At 39.0% G+C, this 15,998-nt stretch overlaps 1 protein-coding gene across 1 annotated transcript in view; it reads right to left on the bottom strand.

Annotated features, from left to right (window-relative positions):
- Positions 1-15,998, bottom strand: part of tnr (tenascin R (restrictin, janusin)) — a 435,043-nt gene that overhangs the window by 63,339 nt on the left and 355,706 nt on the right. Inside the window, exon 26 of the mRNA XM_062022570.1 lies at positions 7,742-7,861. Within this exon, the coding sequence (XP_061878554.1) occupies positions 7,742-7,861 (120 nt within the window). The remainder of the gene's footprint in view (positions 1-7,741; positions 7,862-15,998) is intronic.

The raw sequence follows: 15,998 nt of genomic DNA on the forward strand, positions 1-15,998 counted from the left end.
TTCCCTATTGTTTACAATGATGGCCGCATGAAGTGAGAGAGATTCGGACAGAGAAAGCGACAATTTCCCCATTAATTTGAGCGAGGATGAAAGATTTGTGGATGAGTAAAGTGCAAGTGAAGGACTAGTGGGGAGTTGAAGCTATTCAGATAGGGAAGATGCTGTGAGAGCCGAGGGTGACCTGATATTCAGCTGGGAATGACTACAACAGTAAATAAACACAAGACATATATATACTCTATTAGCCACAACACAACCAGGCTTATATTTAATATGCCACAAATTAATCCTGCATAAAAACACCTGCGTGTTTGTTATGCTAGCTCCTAGCTCCTCTGCTAGCTCCTAGCTCCATAGAACACGCCAATACAATTCAAACACCTGATCAACACACACAATCACTCAGCCCAAAAGACCGTTCACCTAACCCAAGGTTCATAAAGCTTATATATTTTTAAAAAGTTACGTACGTGACGCGCACATACGGTCAAGCTATCAAATGTTTAGCAGCCAAGGCTGCATACTCACGGTACCTGATATTCAGCTGGGAATGACTACAACAGTAAATAAACACAAGACATATATATACTCTATTAGCCACAACACAACCAGGCTTATATTTAATATGCCACAAATTAATCCTGCATAAAAACACCTGCGTGTTTGTTATGCTAGCTCCTAGCTCCTATGCTAGCTCCTAGCTCCATAGAACACGCCAATACAATTCAAACACCTGATCAACACACACAATCACTCAGCCCAAAAGACCGTTCACCTAACCCAAGGTTCATAAAGCTTATATATTTTAAAAAAGTTACGTACATACGCAAAAAAAAAGTTGCGCACATACGGTCAAGCGATTAAATGTTTAGAAGCCAAAGCTGCATACTCACAGTAGCACGTCTGCGTCTTTGTCATCCAAATCAAAGTAATCCTGGTAAGAGTCTGTGTTGTCCCAGTTCTCTACAGGCGTCTGTGTATCGAAGTCAAAAGTCCTCCTGGTTAGAGTCTCTGTTATCCAAGTTCTTCCATCTTGACTGCATCTTTCGGGAATGTAAACAAAGAAGCGCCGGCTGTGTACTGTTGTTGCTGACTACGTTCGAAAAATACGTCCATTTCGCACCGACAACTTTCTTCTTTGCTTGCTCAGCTTCCTTCTCCATAATGCAATGAACATGATTGCAACAGATTCACGAACACAGATGTCCAGAATACTGTGGAATTATGAAATGAAAACAGAGCTTTTTCGTATTGGCTTCAATGTGGAAGGCATACCCGTGTTCCCCGGTCTACGTCACGCGCATACGTCATCCTCAGAGGCGTTTCGAACCGGAAGTTTAGCGTCAAATTTAAAATGTCACTTTATAAGTTAACCAGGCCGTATTGGCATGTGTTATAATGTTAAGATTTCATCATTGATATATAAACTATCAGACTGCGTGGTCGGTAGTAGTGGGTTTCAGTAGGCCTTTAATATGTTTGTGTATATGTTTCACTGATGAGAGGATTTGGTGAACATCGTTTTGTCCTACTAATTTTGGCGGTTCTTGAACTCACCATAGTGTGGGCTGGGACTCAACAGTTTGTTTACATGTAAAATCTTCCACTCCTTCTTTGTCTCATTTTGTCCACCAAAAGTTTGATACTGTGCGTGAATGCACAAAGGTGCACTTTGTTGATGTTATTGACTTGTTGGAGTGCTAATCAGGCATATTTGGTCAGTGCATGACTGCAAGCTAATCAATGCTAACATGCTATTTAGGCTAGCTGTATGTACATATTGCATCATTGTGCCTCATTTGTAGGTATATTTGAGCTCATTTAATATCCTTTACATTTATCCTCTTTGTATATAATTTAGTTTTGCATGTCTCATGACACATTATCTGTATGTAATATTGGCTGCATTTCACATAGTTGTTTGTGTGCCATGTTGTTCCAGACCACAGCAAACAGTTTTGTCAATGAAGACTTGCTTCAGCCTGCGACACGTAGTCATTTTGACAGTAGGCTGTTATAGCTAATATAGGCACTTGCGTCATGTGTTGCCTTCATTACAAGCTTTTCATTTTTTGCGGCTGCAGACAGATTTGTTTTTTGTATTTTTTGGTCCAATATGGCTTTTTCAACGTTTTGGGTTGCCGACCTCTGACCTAGATAGATTAGGGTCCTAAGCAGGATTTTTTTCCACACTTGTTTTACATATGTAAAACAATTTGTATACATATTTTAATCAAGCTTGAATTTAATTTGATGCATTGCTTGTGCTAAAACAAATTCCTGGGAAATATATTGTACAATAATTACTTTTTTATTGCAAAATAATTTTTACGTCATCAAAACACATGAATACATCCAATTACTGGGACTTCGACTTGAATTTGAACCCTGCACTTTCTGTCCTACAAAACAATCACTAAAGCTATACGCCAACAGAGCAGCTTGCTATTTTATTATTATCAATGACGTGGCAGGAGGCGGCTCGGAATGGGTTTCACATGAAGCGCCCTGTCATGCGTTAAAATACATTCTATGTGTGCTTTTTCATGTAACATGGGGACTTATGTGCAGCGTGTCTTCTGGTTTAGGGCAGGGCCACCTACTGTACCATCACTGCTCATCATTCTCACCAGCAAGAGTCTTCAATAATGTTCAGAGTAATGTTAAATAATCATTTATCTATTTCATGCGTCATTTTGTACTGTAGGTGATTTACATTGTTTACTGCATATACAACTATAATTGTCCTCTATGTTATATTATCTTTATTACATTTTATTGGATTTGCATTATTTTTTTATGGGAAAAGACGTTTAGTTATTTCAACGCTTTGGTCCCAGTCTGACTTTTAGAATGGACTACTTTTTTTTAAAAGTTATTTATTTAAAGACAGACATAATTTTGTATTACATCAGTGGTGTCCAAAGTGCGGCCCGGGGGCCATTTGTGGCCCACAGCTCATTTTTTAACGGCCCCACGGCACATTTTAAAAATACGATTGAAAACAATTAAAAACATGATAAGTGGTATAAAAGAGCAAACAGGTGAAATGTAACAAGAAAATGTCGCAATGTATACTCTAATAACACAAAGCTGCCATGCAGGCTGTTTCTTTCTTCAATGTCATTATGAATTATTGACCTATTCAAGGATCCAATTACATCACATCTGAGATATTTTGGGGGAAAATGTTGCATATTTTGTGTTTGCCATATAAAAAACTGAGCTGTTTTTTATAAAGAAGGGCCTAAAACGAACAAACGAAAAACATAAACAACAATAAAACGTATAATTGACGGATAGATCTGAAGTTGATCTCGAGATTATTGTGTTAAAAGTAAACAGTAAAAAAAAAATATAATTTATTTTTTAACACTATAATTATTTGGATCCCCAATAATTTTAGTGTGATTTGTTTTTAAGTGTCATTGTTCAAAAAATAATAATGAATTAAAATCAATGTTGTTATGAGTTATTGACCTTTTTAAGGTTCCAATTATTATATAATCTCAAATATTCCACTTAAAAATTTTATTGTGTGAAAATATTGCATATTTTCACACATAAAAAACAGGGTTTTCTTTGACAACAAAAGCATACAACTTAAATTTTTGAAACCGTTATATTGACAGATAGACCTAATGTTGATCTAGAAAATTAAAACTTGAATAATAATACAAATAATAATACTGAATAATGACACATATTTTATATTTTTTTGACCAAAACCCTTTGGGGTCCCCGGGATCAAGCCTGAGTGGAGGCCTAAATGTATATTTTTTATACATATATTGTATTGGTTTTTAAAATAAAAAATATCAAAATGGCCCCCCGCTTGCTTTGATTTTTCAGAATGCGGCCCTCAGTGGAAAAAGTTTGGTCACCCCTGTATTACATTATTGTTTCTTCTGTTAATATCAGAGTCCGTTCTGCAAAAAGGTCATCCCTAGAAGCACACATCTTATGGACAGGGACCCACAGTTAAAATATACATCATCATATAATATACAAAATACAGTACAATACATTTCAAAATCCACCCATATACAATTTCATTTATAAATAAAAAAGGAATCTTTAAATCCACCAAATCAGTCTGAATATCCTGTTATTGAAATTTGATTAAAAGGTTGCATCTTGAAGATATGCGATAATCTCATCATACATACAGAGGTCAAGACCAAAATTATGCGACTAATGTGAATTCCTCAACCAAAAGGGGTGTGCTCAATGTACTAAGCATAACGTCGCAATAAATGTAGCTTAAAATTTAGCTTACATAAACTGAGCTACTTAGAAGCAGTTGCAAGAGCGGTTTTGCTTTGTATTGGACGGTTCATGGAGCAAATTCTAAACATACCCTGAAAGGCCGATACGGCTATCTTTTACCAATCTGAAAAAGGCTGATGGTGAGGACACGGAGTGCATCGCAAAAAACAAACAAAAAAAACCGTACCGTGTGGTAAATGCAATGTTTTTGGCCCGGCCTTAGGAGCTCAACCAGGTATGATGAAGTATACTCAGAGTGAGACAAATAGCTCCGTGTTGCCTCGGAAGATGCGTCACACTCTAAATGGGAAAAACCTTGGCGGTACCTGCTGTATCGCATCTCTCCTCAGTGCCCCTGAATGAACAAAAATAAATCTAAAAATCCCAATGGACCCTACAGCTGCCCCCATCTGTAGGGGGATACGGCATGCTGCGGTTAATCCTTTAATTGGGCAGACAGCACAGGGAGAGTGGTTCTCTTTAATGAGCTAGTAAGTCAAAAGTAATTACAGTAACACCTTTTATGAAACGACCATGCATCACGCTGACAGCAGCATCAATATATGGTCTGCTCTGTTAAATCTGCCCTTTGAAACTTTTTACTTCCCAAAGCTTGCGCTGGTGGCCATTGTACTTTTTAGTTATACCAGATACTGCTATTTAGCACAATGGGTTCTGCAATGAACTTTTGTGCAGCTACACTCTCACACAAAGTCACCAACCATTTCTTTAATGTATCTTCTCAAGGAACAATAAGACAAATGAAACTTATGGTGCATTACAGAAATCAGTGTAAAGCAGGATATATTTGTTGTCCACTGAAAATGACTAAATTCCTGGCAACACAAGTGAGTACCGTATTTTTCCGACCTTTGGGCTCACCGGATTAAAATTGCGGACCCGCGTACATGTTCAGTACTTATGCAGATCCTAAATACACATCTGCAGGTACCAGAAGGTAAAAAAAATTGGTTTTGCATAATATTGCGAAACAAAACGCCAGTTAATATGTCTACTAATAGGTGCCATTTTGCGGTCCTTATACACACACCATAATAATACTTTAGTTTAATGCGCCGACAATCCATCAAGCGGTGCAGCTTCATAGCTTACCGAAGTCGTACTAAAAACATTTTGACAGATATTTGAGCGCCGTGTGTAATGTTCTATATTCTCAATGGAACATTTAATTAAAGTTTTGCTGTTGTTTACTGCCATCTTATTGCAGTCTACATGTATCTCTTATGTATGACTGCCATCTACTGGTCACACTTATCCTTACACCATGTACCAAATAAAATTGCTTCGAGGCCAGTAAGCACAACCAGAATTATGCCGTACATTAGGCGCATTGTCGATTTTTGAGAAAATTAAAGGATTTTAAATGTGCATTATAGTCTGAAAAATACGGTACTTTGGAGCAAGCTGGGATGGATACTTTTCACATTTGAACCGATACGCTACTAACCACCAATACCTGGGAGTCATTATTGGTACTAAACGATACCATATTTCGGTATTTTTGTGTGTGTGTTCATGTGGTAATAAACATTTCATTCAAGATTTAATACTGAGTTGATAACAATAACTGTGCTGTCAATATGTTAAATCTTGTTTTCTTAACATCTGAGTCTCATTCCTAAGTATGCATTCATTTCAGTTTGTCCTCTGTGTGTTGCCGTAGTCAGGAAGTCGTCTTTGCCGGTTGAATGTGCTGATCTTGACTTTTGTTGATCATAACAAAATGTTAGCCAGTAAGTATTGTACTTATTGCACACCAACTGTTTTATTGTAATGCACATCTTACAGTTGGAGGTGTTGAAATGGCCCTGTGCAGTCATCAATGCATTGCATATCCAATGTGAATTAGCATCGAGTTAGCACCATTTGAAGCGTTGAGCCTTACTTTTGAACGCATTCTATCAAGCATGCCTGATTTTAACATTAGAGCAGTAGGAGAAAACATTTCACGTACATTTACGGAATTTGTTAAAAAGTATCGAATCCATCTCATGTAGCCAGATAAGTCTTGCTCGTCAAGCACAGTGGTGCAGGTAATGTCATGGTTTTGAGCGGCATAAGTGCTGCCGGCACTGGGGAGCTGCTGTTTAGTGACAAGAGACATAAATTACTATATTTTTCAGACTATAAGGCGCACTTAAAATCTTTTTTTCTTCTCAAAAATCGACAGTGCGCCTTATAACCCGGTGTGCCTAATGTACGGAATAAGCTTGGTTGAGATTACCCACCTCGAAGCTATTTTATTTGGTACATGGTGTAATGATAAGTGTGACCAGTAGATGGCAGTCAAACATAAGAGATACGTGTAGACTGCACTATGATGGCAATATGTTTTAAGTAAACAACACCAACATTTTAAATGTTCCATTGAAAAAGTAGAACATTACACACAGCACTCAAAAATCTATCAAAATGTTTTAGTACGACTTTGGTAAGCTATGAAGCCGCATCGCTTGAAGGATTGTAGGTGCATTAAACATACGAGTATTATTATGTTGCGCATATAAGGTAAGGCATATTACCTGGCGTTTTGTTTCGCATTATTATACAAAATCAACTTTTCTTAACTTCTGGTACTTGCTGATCTGTATTTGGGATCTGTATAAGTCCTGAAAAATTGCGCGTGTCCACCATTGTAGTCCGTGCAGACATCGTAGTCGATAAGCTTCTTCTTTTTGTCTATCTTCTTGTTATGGGACATTCATCCTCCGCTGTTGCCATTTTTAATATAAAGTAGTGTAAAGTTCTTACTTTTATCTGTCAGTAAACTCGCCATGAAAGCGCTACAACATACCGGTGTAGTGAGTTTACATTATTCACCCGAGGAACTTTAGTTATTAGAGTTCCGGTCAAACGGTTTTTCACGGGACACATTTCCGGTGTTGTTTCCGGATGAGGAGATGCTGCTCCGTTATTGATTTAAGTAAAGTCTGAATGTCATTAAAACAGTTAGCTCCATCTTTTGACACTTCTTCCACTCCCGCCCTTGCACGCTACACCGCTACAACAAAGATGACGGAGAAAAGACACTGCCGAAGGTGAGCCACGTAAATAAGACCGCCCATAAAACGGCGCATCCAGAAGCGACTGTCAGAAAGCGGCTTGAAGATGATCTGTAAAACATAATCTATGCAACATTTTGACCAAAGAACCACCATCACATGTTATGTAGACCACAAGGAAGTCTTTTACATTTAGAAAAAAAATAAAATAATATGTCTCCTTTAATTCGCCCTATAATACGGTGCGCATAATATATGAAAAAAGTAAAAAAATAGACCAAATGGCAGTGCGCCTTCTAATCCGGTGCGCCCTATGGTCTGGAAAATCCCATGGATGATAAAGACAATTGTAGATAATTTTGAAATTTAATTTGTATAGTAAGCCTATTGAAATATAGAAAATAAAAAACTAAAATGCCGGAATAAGCAGAACGTTCTGGAAAACTTACCTTGGTTGTGTGTGAGCGTTATTACATAGTTGTCAACGTTGGAGAGAGGGGGGTTCCACCTCAGCAGGGCTCCTTGTGGCGTGATGTTGAGTGCGGTCAACTCTGATGGCATGTCCATGGCTGGGAGTGAGACAATAAAGGTTAATTGGAAAAAAGCCTTCAACAATGATCATCATTCACGTCAGGACAGGTGTCCGCCGGTTATATTAAACCATGACAAAGATTGAATATGGTATTGTGTTATTATAGTCTCTCATCCACATATGGGCGGGGATGACAAACATTTCGCTTCATAATGAGACTTTGCCACCTCAAAGTGAAATTAGCAGAGAATTACGTTACATACGTTCACCTGCTCAACCCTTTCCCTAAATTCATTCTCCCACGAACGGACACGCCAACACAGAGTTTGGATTTAATTAAACCTTTGACCTCAATTTTTTCAATGTCTCCCCCCTGGGGCGCCTTATTTTGGAGCAGCATGGAACATGCAAGCCAACACAGAAGATTGTCTGCCCGGATGAAGTAAATGAATAATACTCGTTAGAATAACACAAAGATGCTGTGCTTGTTGAGATACTGTGGTACCTTGGAGTCCTTATCACTGCCACAGATGGGAAAACCTGAATAAAGTCATTACTTTAATTGCAAAAAGGTTCAAGCAATTTATTCAGAGGCTTATTCAGTCAATTAGACGGGCGATGGAGAATGAGTCGAAAAAACATGGTAAACAGGCAACTCTCCTTTATTAAGGTCTGTGATAATCCAATCAGCGTGCTCAATCTTCTGATTGTGCCTCCGAGTCACTGAAGCCCACTACAGTGTCTTTGGAAAGGACAGAACAAGTCGAGACACTTCCTGTTAAGTTTAATTCAAGAGTGTTGGCGCGCTATTACGCACTTGAACACATCACTTCAGGAAAAAGGCTTTTTATTTGTCCTTTGGCGGTTCATTGCGGAACACACCAGCTGTCCCGGTTGGCCGGGAGGTGAGTCTGATTTGTGCGGCGCCCCCGGTCATTATGCACACCAGACAAGAGCCGTTAGAAAGACATTCCCGTCTACCTGCGTGTGCTCCAGGCTTACCATTATCAACGCTGCAATGCTCTGCTCAAAAATACTGGATGGATGACAGCCATGCAAAAACAGCATTTGCGATACATAGAAGAAGACAATACCTTGGTTTTTGTACGCACCACTTTTTGTAGGAATTGGTTTCTGACCAACACATTTTGACTAAAGTTAAACGCCTGCGTATCATTCCGTGAAATGGAGTGCCCAAACAAAGAATCCCAGGTGTCAATGATTCAGTCTGTGTACTTTTGTCTATTTAATTGGAAAAAAATTGGATTTCTAATCACTGCTATGTTGGAATTCTTATTAATATTGATACTGTTGTTGATATTATTCCTTTTTTTTGACTACTTTTGGATTGTTTTGTGTCATGTTTGTGTACCTCAATTGCTCTGTCGATTGCTATTCTGAATGTTGCTGGGCCGGGTTTGGTTTTGGTTTTGGAATTGGAATTGTATTATTATGGTATTATTGTATTATTGCCTTATAGTCCGAAAAATACGGTTCTTTACAGCCTGTTACTTCCGAGTGTTTTTTTCTCCTTCAAAAGTTAAATTCTGAAAAAAACATCCTGGGTTTAAGCCCAAGTACAAAGCAGCCACTCTCTAAAATCGCCCTTGGTCCAGACTAAATGTTGTTCGGGACGCTGATAAATTAGACGTACTTTAATAATATTTACAGTCAAACTCCATTTTGTTTACGAGCTTCTTCTTAACAATTAAAAAGTCAATTTAATGTCAAAATTTTTCGCTGGCAAAATAAAATACGGCTCCTTGATTTTTAATCTACTCCGGTAAATAAAACAGTAATGCCATGACACATTTTCCCAGACAATGTTGGGTAACTATTGTACTGTAAATCCTGTTTGTTATTGCTAACAAGTGGCATTAAAAGATCCCTGGTTGGCCATTGTGAGGAGAATGTTATTTACCACTTCTAACAAGCTTGACTTTATGTTCTTTTCAGCCTGTTACAACCCCAGCGGTGCTGCTCGTTGTAAGCACTCCGGGATTGTTAGTGTCTGATAATAGAGAATTGTGGGGGGCACAACAGGACGAAGATTAGAAAGGTAAGAAAGAAGTCTCTGTGTGGTTTTTTTTTTTTTTTTTTTTCCTGCGCAATGGATTTTTGAACCTGGCTTTTCTTTGGGAAAAAGCAGGTCTCATTGACATGCAAACACACCTTCTTAACTCTCCTCCCTCACACATACCCACACTGAAGATTATGCATACACCACGGGGAGTGTGTTAATCTTAGGTGAAGGAAATTCTTTGAGCGAGAAGTGTGTTCCATATTTCTGCGCGTTGTGCCGCTCCATTCAAATTGGAAAAATAATCAGAGTTGAATCCTCCTCTCAGGGATGGCGATGGGGGAGAGTTTGGGAAGGAGCCACGAAGCGTAGGGAGGCGGAAAGTGGGCAGAGACTTGACGGGAGGCGAAAGAGGGTAAAGAGGTAGAGCGCGGTGAGATGGAGTTTGGAATAGGTTACCAATTACTGGGTCATGGGGTCGACGTTTTCATCTATTGCCACAATGCCAGATGTAGCCTTCGATTCGCTGTAATGTGTGTGTTGGTGAGGATAGTCCTTTTTACACTAATTTTCTTCCAATACACCGCTAAAGGTTATTGCAGGGAAACTGTTACATTATGTGACAAAAAGACTAAATGAGACAAACAACCCAAATAGGCCTGATACCTGAAGTCCTTGGGGACGTACTGGAAATGTTCGCAACATTATAAAAATACTGGGGCTGTCAAAGTTAACACAGTATTTACATGTTTGTTACTTTCTGTAGGTGATGTGCTGGCTAAGGGTTTGATTAGGGAAATCATAGGTAGTGCAAAACAAATCTAATGCAACATATGTATATATATATATATATATATATATATATATATATATATATATATATATATATATATATATATATATATATATATATATATATATATATGTATATATATATATATACTACCGTTCAAAAGTTTGGGGTCACATTGAAATGTCCTTATTTTTGAAGGAAAAGCACTGTACTTTTCAATGAAGATAACTTTAAACTAGTCTTAACTTTAAAGAAATACACTCTATACATTGCTAATGTGGTAAATGACTGTTCTAGCTGCAAATGTCTGGTTTTTGGTGCAATATCTACATAGGTGTATAGAAGCCCATTTCCAGCAACTATCACTCCAGTGTTCTAATGGTACAATGTGTTTGCTCATTGGCTCAGAAGGCTAATTGATGATTAGAAAACCCTTGTGCAATCATGTTCACACATCTGAAAACAGTTTAGCTCGTTACAGAAGCTACAAAACTGACCTTCCTTTGAGCAGATTGAGTTTCTGGAGCATCACATTTGTGGGGTCAATTAAACGCTCAAAATGGCCAGAAAAAGAGAACTTTCATCTGAAACTCGACAGTCTATTCTTGTTCTTAGAAATGAAGGCTATTCCACAAAATTGTTTGGGTGACCCCAAACTTTTGAACGGTAGTGTATATAGAAACGTATAAAAAAAATAAAATAAAATAAAATAAAAAAAAAATATATATATATATTACCAGTTAGAGAAGGGAATAGCAATGGGTTGCTCTATCTCTCCAATACTGTTCATAACAGCCTTCGAGATCATCCTTATCGGTGGAAGACAGATGGCCAGAGGAGTGAGATCTGAGTCAGGCCAGCGACTCCCGGCGCTGCGGGGCTACATGGATGATGTTACCATCCTTCTCCAGACGGCTGCATGTACCTCCAGACTCCTGAAAAGACTCGGGGAGCTCCTAGCATGGGCACGGATGAAAATAAAACCTGCCAAGTCCCGCAGCCTCTCCATCCGGAAAGGAGCCAGGAATGACAACATCTCATTCTCAGTGGATGGTGAATTAATCCCACGCGTGGTCGACCAACCTGTGCGGAGCCTCGGAAGGCGTTACACTGCTGACATGTCTGATAAGCACATGGCTGCCTCTGTCACTTCTCAGCTGAAGGATGGCCTGAACAAAATTGACCAAAGCTATATTCCAGGGAAATTCAAGGTCTGGTGTTACCAGTTCACCTTATACCATCGCCTGATGTGGCCCTTGAAGTTGTGCGACATCACCTCCACAACAGTCCTCAAGATGGACTCAAAAGCCAACAACTACATTCGCAAGTGGCTGGGCCTTCCCAGATGTCTTTCCAACACGGCGCTGTTTGGAAGAACCATTCTGAAGCTGCCACTGAAATCCATCAGCTTGGGCTACAAACAGGAGAAGGTGAGGCTCGTGTTCGAGCTCAGAGACTCACCTGATCCGTCTGTCCGTAACACCAAGACCCAAGTCTGTACAGGGCGTAAGTGGAATGCGACGCAGACAGTAGACCAGGCCATCGTCCGACTGAAACACCAGGAGATGGTAGGACAGATACAGTCTGGCAGAGCCGGCTTTGGATGGGGAGCAGCATCCAAGATGTGGTCCAAAGCCTCAAGGAAGGAAAGAAAAGATCTGGTGATCTCAGAAGTGGTCAAGATGGAAGAGGAGAGCTACATGATCAAGGCTGTGGGCCAACAGCAGCAAGGGAGATGGACCAATTGGGAGGCTGTTGTCAACAGAGTTGTTACGTGGGCAGACATGTGGAAGATGCCCCAGGCGAGGCTAAGTTTCCTCATCAGGGCCACGTACGATACCCTCCCCAGTCCCGGGAACTTGCATGTGTGGTACGGGGCAGAGGTGACCTGCCAGCTCTGTGACTCCCAGAACCCAAGCTTGCGTCACATTCTTTCTGGCTGCAAAGTAGCTTTGTCGCAGGGCCGGTATGGATGGCGGCACGACCGCGTCCTGCGAAGGCTAGCTGAAATCCTGGAGGCATGCAGAGTGGAAGCAAATGGGGCCAGTCCGGGAACAGCTCAGCGGTTGATTAAGTTTGTTAAGCAAGGTGGCCAGCCTCAGAGCAGCAGCAAGAGCATCCAGTCTCTCCTGTCAGCTGGCGGAGAATGGAACATGAGGGCTGATCTAGATTGTCAGTTGAAGTTCCCTCAAGAGATCACAATAACCTCGTTACGCCCAGACATTGTCCTGTGGTCCACCTCTACTAAAACTGTCATCATGGTAGAATTAACGGTACCATGGGAAGAGGGAATGGAGGCTGCCTTTGAAAGAAAGAGGGACAAGTACTCAGAGCTGGCAAGTGAGTGTGCACAAGCAGGATGGAGGCCCTTCACCTATCCAGTAGAAGTTGGCTGTCGAGGCTACACTGGAGCGTCCACCCAGCGACTCCTAAAGTCCCTCGGGATCAAAGACTCCAATCTAAAGAAGGCCCTCAAAGCCCTGGCAGAGGAGGCAGAACAGGGGAGCTTCTGGTTGTGGCTCAGAAGAAACGACAAGGCGTGTAGACAAGGGGCAGTAGTGAGGCTTCCCTACTACCATGTTATGGTATGCGGTCAGGCCCACGCTTGACTCAGGGAGATGGACGTCCCTGCCATGCATAGTCCCTTGGGACTCATTCCATATACACAACAGCAATAACACCGGGGTTAGAATGTGGGTACATTATGGATCCTCCAGCTGGCTGCAGGGGGTGGCAGGGAGACGTCCCTGTCCCTGCTCCACCACCCAGAGATGTTCCGGGATTAAAGGAGCGAAACATCCGTGAAGGGTGGCTCCCGGCTGACGACCCTGCAGCCAGCACCACATGGCACTGTCGGAGGTGCGTCAGGCAGTAATGCCCTGCAAGTGTTAACTTGTGCTTACATCTATATATATATATATATATATATATATATATATATATATATAAACGTATATATATATATATATATATATATATATATATATATATATATATATATATATATATATATATATATATATATATATATATATATATATATATATATATATATATATATATATATATATAAACCTATATAAATATATATATAAACGTATGTATATATATATATATATATATATATATATATATATATATATATATATATATATATATATACTGTCGGAGGTGCGTCAGGCAGTAATGCCCTGCAAGTGTTAACTTGTGCTTACATCTATATATATATATATATATATATATATATATATATATATATATATATAAACGTATGTATATATATATATATATATATATATATATAAACCTATATAAATATATATATAAACGTATGTATGTATATATATATATATATATATATATATAAACCTATATAAATATATATATATATACTGTGTGTATATATATATATATATATATATATATATATATATATATATATATATATATATATATATATATATATATATATATATATATATATATATATATATATATATACTGTGTATCAGAGGTGTGGACTCGAGTCACATGACTTGGACTCGAGTCAGACTCGAGTCATGAATTTGATGACTTTGGACTCGACTTGACAAAATGTAAAGAGACTTGCAACTCGACTTAGACTTTAACATCAATGACTTGGGACTTCACTTGGACTTGAGCCTTTTGACTTGACATGACTTGCTACTTTCCCAAAAACCCAAAGATTAAAAAGTTATTTGGGAGCGCGCCGCTCCGTATTTTTCCTTTTCTTCGTCTGTGTCTATCAGCGTGTTGTTCCTGTCAGCTGGTGTGCTCTCAGTACAATAGCCAATCAAATTAGATCTACGCTGTTTTCATCCCACAGCTCTCATCCAATCAAATTGCAGGACAACCAATGAAGAAGAATTGTCAAACAATGCGGCAGTGAGAAACAATTATGCCAAAGTTAATTTCGTTCGGGTATTAAAACTACGACTCGGTCAACAAAAAACGAATAGCCCTATGCAAATCATGCAGTTCGAATATTATAGACGGAGACGTAACAACTTCCAACTTCGTTCGACATTTGAAGATGCACAAAGAAGGGTAAGTTTTGAATGTAAGCTAACGTTTATTGGCTAAGTAACGTGACTTTTATTTGCTGTTTAGTTAAATCAGTGAGGCTGTAAACTCACTGCTAACGTTATAACCATAGACATCTTATAAGGGTACGCAGCATCGCGCGCTACTGCCTACAGGCGCTGACGAGACGCGGGGCCGCCATCTTGGAGTGGTGATCCGCTCCACTAGTGCAATTCATTTGGCAGGAGCAATGAACTGTCAGCGCATTTAATTCATTTTACCTCACTGAATACCACTGATTTTCACGCGCTTTTTTGTTATATGTGTAGCTATGATAAAGGACACATGTTTTGGCGTGTTTTATTATTCATAGTTTGCTTAACAGTAATATAATATTCTTATACACTATTGACCAGACGTCCGAGATCAAAAATGGGAATATAATCCCAGAGAAAGGGGAAAAAAACGGTCAGCTATTTTTAAATTGAAGAAACAATATGATTAGGTTATATATACATGCGTATATCCTACATAAACAATGTATGAATACATTAGATATCTATATATCTTATAGACTGTATCTCTGTTGCTGCAGCAGCAGAGAGTTTATTCTGTCTTGACACTTTGTATTGATATTTTGTATTACATTCTTCCCTTAAATGATCATGTTTACAGTCATTGTTTTATATGTATTTTTTATGTATGTCGCTTTGGATAAAAGCGTCTGCCAAATACTTAAACATAAATATATATAAACACCTGAAAGTCTTTATATCAGCTAAAACCACCAATCTGTTTCACTGGATTCAGAATAAAACCAAATTCTGTCTTACCCAACAATGTTAGTATTTGAATATTGTTACTTGAAGACTTATTCCTGGTTACAATTATACTGTTAAGAAAGTATTATCTTATATTTTGCCTAAAATGAGAATGCATCATAATCAGTGGCGGCTGGTGAATTTTGTTTTAGGTGGGGCTGAAAGTTTGTAAACCAAACCCATGTAGGGGGGTCATCCTCCCCCAGAAGATTTCTTTGTGATTTTCACATACAAATATTGAAGATCTTTGCTCCTTCTCAACTCTGTGGTAATATTATTTTTATAAAATACAACCAATAGTACATTAATGTTAAATCTTACTTGTGAAAAGTAATCACCCGATTTCTATTTTCAACAGTCCGCTCATTTGAGTTGGAAAACGCTGAACACCATCTTTTTTTTCTACCTGTCAACTGTCAGTTTAGGCTGCTCGCCGGCTCCTCATCACCACTTCAAGATGGCGGCCAAATTGCTCGTGTCACAGCAGCCAATGCTG

Source organism: Entelurus aequoreus, linkage group LG16 (genome assembly GCF_033978785.1).
Source record: "Entelurus aequoreus isolate RoL-2023_Sb linkage group LG16, RoL_Eaeq_v1.1, whole genome shotgun sequence".
NCBI lineage: Eukaryota > Metazoa > Chordata > Actinopteri > Syngnathiformes > Syngnathidae > Entelurus > Entelurus aequoreus.